Consider the following 5,503-nt stretch of genomic DNA (forward strand, 5'->3'; position numbering starts at 1 on the left):
CAGAGAGGCAGGGGGGAGATCAGCGACACAGAGAACAGCCTAAACCAGAGAGACAGGGGGGAGAGAACAGCCTAAACCAGAGAGGCAGGGGGGAGATCAGCGACAGAGAGAACAGCCTAAACCAGAGAGGCAGGGGGGAGATCAGCGAGAGAGAGAACAGCCTAAACCAGAGAGACAGGGGGGAGAGAACAGCCTAAACCAGAGAGGCAGGGGGGAGATCAGCGACAGAGAGAACAGCCTAAACCAGAGAGGCAGGGGGGAGATCAGTGAGAGAGAACAGCCTAAACCAGAGAGGCAGGGGGGAGATCAGTGAGAGAGAACAGCCTAAACCAGAGAGACAGGGGGGAGAGAACAGCCTAAACTAGAGAGGCAGGGGGGAGATCAGCGACAGAGAGAACAGCCTAAACCAGAGAGACAGGGGGGAGAGAACAGCCTAAACCAGAGAGGCAGGGGGGAGATCAGTGAGAGAGAACAGCCAGGTTGTCGGGATTCTGACGTGTTTTGTTGCTGCTGTGCTTCTGTGCTTCTGTGCTGTATTTCATTCATTAATTTATTGTATTTGTTAAGAGGGACAAAAGCACATTGATGAACATTCACGGAACATAAAATGCACATAGAATGTAAATGCACCCAAACAATTATAGCCAGAGGCTAATTTCCAAAGGCAGTCCCCCTGCCAGGAATGAAAGGCTGTTCCTAGTGGATACAAGGGTTAGGACATGGCAGGTATGAAATCATCTGAGAAAATAAACATAGTGGAATGGTACACAGCAGAATACAATATCCATATAGTATACATATACCATGTTCAAAATCCTAGTACAATAGCTAAGGCTCCTATGCTATACGCCCTTCCATATTAGTTTTACTATACTATATATACTATACACTATACTATACTAACTATACTAGGCTATACCATACTATACACCATACTATACTAACTATACTAAGCTATACCATAGGCTACATACTCTATACTACACTACACTAACGATGTGTACAGGTCTGGTTTGAGACTAGCCATGTTTTTAGCTGTCTTTTGAAAGTGCTATAGGTGGGGCATTGCCTAATTGTTGGGGGTAGACTGTTCCACAGACCGCCACCTCTGACAGACAAGACAGTCTGGCTAAAGGGGGTGTGTCTATGGGGTTCCTCAGTCTGTCTAAAGGGGGTGTGTCTATGGGGTTCCTCAGTCTGTCTAAAGGGGGTGTGTCTATGGGGTTCCTCAGTCTGTCTAAAGGGGGTGTGTCTATGGGGTTCCTCAGTCTGTCTAAAGGGGGTGTGTCTATGGGGTTCCTCACAGTCTGTCTAAAGGGGGTGTGTCTATGGGGTTTCTCACAGTCTAAAGGGGGTGTGTCTATGGGGTTCCTCACAGTCTAAAGGGGGTGTGTCTATGGGGTTCCTCACAGTCTAAAGGGGGTGTGTCTATGGGGTTCCTCACAGTCTAAAGGGGGTGTGTCTATGGGGTTCCTCACAGTCTAAAGGGGGTGTGTCTATGGGGTTCCTCACAGTCTAAAGGGGGTGTGTCTATGGGGTTCCTCAGTCTGTATAAAGGGGGTGTGTCTATGGGGTTCCTCAGTCTGTCTAAAGTGGGTGTGTCTATGGGGTTCCTCAGTCTGTCTAAAGGGGGTGTGTCTATGGGGTTCCTCAGTCTGTCTAAAGGGGGTGTGTCTATTCTCACAGTCTGTCTAAAGGGGGTGTGTCTATGGGGTTCCTCAGTCTGTCTAAAGGGGGTGTGTCTATTCTCACAGTCTGTCTAAAGGGGGTGTGTCTATGGGGTTTCTCACAGTCTGTCTAAAGGGGGCGTGTCTATGGGGTTTCTCAGTCTGTCTAAAGGGGGCGTGTCTATGGGGTTCCTCACAGTCTGTCTAAAGGGGGTGTGTCTATGGGGTTCCTCAGTCTGTCTAAAGGGGGTGTGTCTATGGGGTTCCTCACAGTCTGTCTAAAGGGGGTGTGTCTATGGGGTTCCTCTCAGTCTGTCTAAAGGGGGTGTGTCTATGGGGTTTCTCAGTCTGTCTAAAGGGGGGGTGTCTATGGGGTTCCTCACAGTCTAAAGGGGGTGTGTCTATGGGGTTCCTCACAGTCTGTCTAAAGGGGGTGTGTCTATGGGGTTCCTCACAGTCTGTCTAAAGGGGGTGTGTCTATGGGGTTCCTCAGTCTGTCTAAAGGGGGTGTGTCTATGGGGTTCCTCACAGTCTGTCTAAAGGGGGTGTGTCTATGGGGTTCCTCTCAGTCTGTCTAAAGGGGGTGTGTCTATGGGGTTCCTCACAGTCTAAAGGGGGTGTGTCTATGGGGTTCCTCACAGTCTGTCTAAAGGGGGTGTGTCTATGGGGTTCCTCACAGTCTAAAGGGGGTGTGTCTATGGGGTTCCTCAGTCTGTATAAAGGGGGTGTGTCTATGGGGTTCCTCAGTCTGTCTAAAGGGGGTGTGTCTATGGGGTTCCTCAGTCTGTCTAAAGGGGGTGTGTCTATGGGGTTCCTCAGTCTGTCTAAAGGGGGTGTGTCTATTCTCACAGTCTGTCTAAAGGGGGTGTGTCTATGGGGTTCCTCAGTCTGTCTAAAGGGGGTGTGTCTATTCTCACAGTCTGTCTAAAGGGGGTGTGTCTATGGGGTTTCTCACAGTCTGTCTAAAGGGGGCGTGTCTATGGGGTTTCTCAGTCTGTCTAAAGGGGGCGTGTCTATGGGGTTCCTCACAGTCTGTCTAAAGGGGGTGTGTCTATGGGGTTCCTCAGTCTGTCTAAAGGGGGTGTGTCTATGGGGTTCCTCAGTCTGTCTAAAGGGGGCGTGTCTATGGGGTTCCTCTCAGTCTGTCTAAAGGGGGTGTGTCTATGGGGTTCCTCACAGTCTAAAGGGGGTGTGTCTATGGGGTTCCTCACAGTCTAAAGGGGGCGTGTCTATGGGGTTTCTCAGTCTGTCTAAAGGGGGGGTGTCTATGGGGTTCCTCACAGTCTAAAGGGGGTGTGTCTATGGGGTTCCTCACAGTCTGTCTAAAGGGGGTGTGTCTATGGGGTTCCTCACAGTCTGTCTAAAGGGGGTGTGTCTATGGGGTTCCTCAGTCTGTCTAAAGGGGGTGTGTCTATGGGGTTCCTCACAGTCTGTCTAAAGGGGGTGTGTCTATGGGGTTCCTCTCAGTCTGTCTAAAGGGGGTGTGTCTATGGGGTTCCTCACAGTCTAAAGGGGGTGTGTCTATGGGGTTCCTCACAGTCTGTCTAAAGGGGGTGTGTCTATGGGGTTCCTCACAGTCTAAAGGGGGTGTGTCTATGGGGTTCCTCACAGTCTGTCTAAAGGGGGTGTGTCTATGGGGTTCCTCACAGTCTGTCTAAAGGGGGTGTGTCTATGGGGTTCCTCACAGTGTCTAAAGGGGGTGTGTCTATGGGGTTCCTCACAGTCTGTCTAAAGGGGGTGTGTCTATGGGGTCTCTCAGTCTGTCTAAAGGGGGGGTGTCTATGGGGTTCCTCAGTCTGTCTAAAGGGGGCGTGTCTATGGGGTTCCTCTCAGTCTGTCTAAAGGGGGCGTGTCTATGGGGTTCCTCAGTCTGTCTAAAGGGGGTGTGTCTATGGGGTTTCTCAGTCTGTCTAAAGGGGGTGTGTCTATGGGGTTTCTCAGTCTGTCTAAAGGGGGTGTGTCTGTGGGGTTTCTCAGTCTGTCTAAAGGGGGTGTGTCTATGATGTTTCTCTCAGTCTGTCTAAAGGGGGTGTGTCTATGGGGTTCCTCACAGTCTGTCTAAAGGGGGTGTGTCTATGGGGTTCCTCACAGTCTGTCTAAAGGGGGTGTGTCTATTCTCTCAGTCTGGCTAAAGGGGGTGTGTCTATGGGGTTCCTCAGTCTGTCTAAAGGGGGTGTGTCTATGGGGTTCCTCAGTCTGTGTAAAGGGGGTGTGTCTATGGGGTTTCTCACAGTCTCCTCTGGCAGTGGCTCAGGTGGTCTTGTGGGCGGGGCATTCGGCTTTCCTTCTAATAAATTCAGTTAGAGGAGGGTGGGCAAGGCCTTTAAGAGTTTTATATACCAAACAGACTGCTTTGTAGCATTTAAGATTCTCAAAACTTAGGAATTCATGTTTGGTCGGGATATTACTGTGGTGGTAAGATTGTTTTTTCTTGTCGAAGACCTTGAGGGACCTTTTGTACAGTGGTTTGATGGGTTTGAGGGTCGTAAAGGACCAGCTCGACAGACAATACTCAATGTGAGCCAATATCATGGAATGAAGATACACTCGGGCTGCCCTCTCTGCTAAATTACTCCTGATGTATCTAAAGTTTTGGAGATTGAATTTGAGTGGCTCACTTTCTGGACATGGCTCTCGAATGTCAGGTTGGACTCTAAGATGACAACGAGGTACTTGGATTCTGTTACTATGTTGAGCTCTACTTTGTTGAGATATGTGTTGGATCGGGTCACCTGTCTGGAGTATTTAGTGAACATCATGCAGACTGTTTTTTTATTTTATTTATTTTATTTTTTATTTAGAAGTTTATTTCAGGGACAACATACAAATACATTAGTGTCCTTAGAGAGAAGATGCATTGTACTAGATTATAGCTTTTGCTAATTTCCATCTCCAGTCCCACATACATACAACAATACAAAAAAAATAATGCAATAAAACATGCATTCGTACAATACGATGAAAACATGCATTTACATATTAAAACACTACATTACAGATTCCATGTCATACTCCTCCTTCCCCTCTCAACCCAGGCATACACACATTTAATGTTTTTTTGGTGTTCAGCAGGAGGCAGGATTGAGTCAGCCAGTCCTGGACCTTCGTCATCGCAGATGTGAGGATGTGGGAGGCTTCTTGGGTGTTCTTAGCCTGGGTCAGGATCACCGCATCATCAGCATACATTTGGGCATGGACGTTCTGACATGAGCTGGGTAAGCTATTGATGAATAGTGAGAAAAGAATTGGTCCAAGGACCGAGCCCTGGGGAACACCAACATTGCAGTCTAGGCAGGTGGACTTGACACATTGCTTCCTATTGGCTAGGTATGATTTAAACAAGTGTAGTGTGTGTTCAGAGAAATTAAAATGGGTCAGCCTGGACAGAAGGACCTGGTGGTTAACCGTGTCGAATGCCCTCTTGAGGTCTAAAAATACGGCACCAACACACACCTTGACTTTTTCCAAGAACACGCTTATGGCTGTTTCCGTGGAATGGCGGGCCCGAAACCCAAACTGCATGGGGTGCAGGGCGGGGGAACATTGGCTTCGATGGTCCACTAGTAACTAAGCAACCAATTTTCCAGCTATTTTAGAGATAATGGGGAGGATACTGATTGGACGATATGATTGCAATGCAGCATTCTGATCCTTATAATTAATGATTAGTTAATACATTAAATAATACAATTTTAATAAATGATTGCATATTGTTTGTGCTAAAGTGTGGATATTAAGGTCACTCATGTAATTAGCATCTTTGTAAATTAGTTTGTGGAACTCTTTGGACTGAAAACGCACTATAAATAAATCAATTTGATTTGAATGTGAAGATG

At 47.8% G+C, this 5,503-nt stretch overlaps 1 protein-coding gene across 1 annotated transcript in view; it reads right to left on the reverse strand.

The window, feature by feature from the left end:
• The window catches only part of LOC311309170 (trafficking protein particle complex subunit 12-like), a gene marked incomplete at its 5' end in the record, with an annotated part of 34,813 nt that extends 29,960 nt beyond the window's left edge, over positions 1–4,853 (reverse strand). Inside the window, one exon of the mRNA XM_084438349.1 lies at positions 4,770–4,853. Coding sequence (XP_084294475.1) covers positions 4,770–4,853 — 84 coding nt within the window. The remainder of the gene's footprint in view (positions 1–4,769) is intronic.
• Between the last annotated feature and the right edge of the window lie 650 nt (positions 4,854–5,503).

Source organism: Borostomias antarcticus (assembly GCF_949987555.1).
Source record: "Borostomias antarcticus genome assembly, chromosome: 5".
NCBI lineage: Eukaryota > Metazoa > Chordata > Actinopteri > Stomiiformes > Stomiidae > Borostomias > Borostomias antarcticus.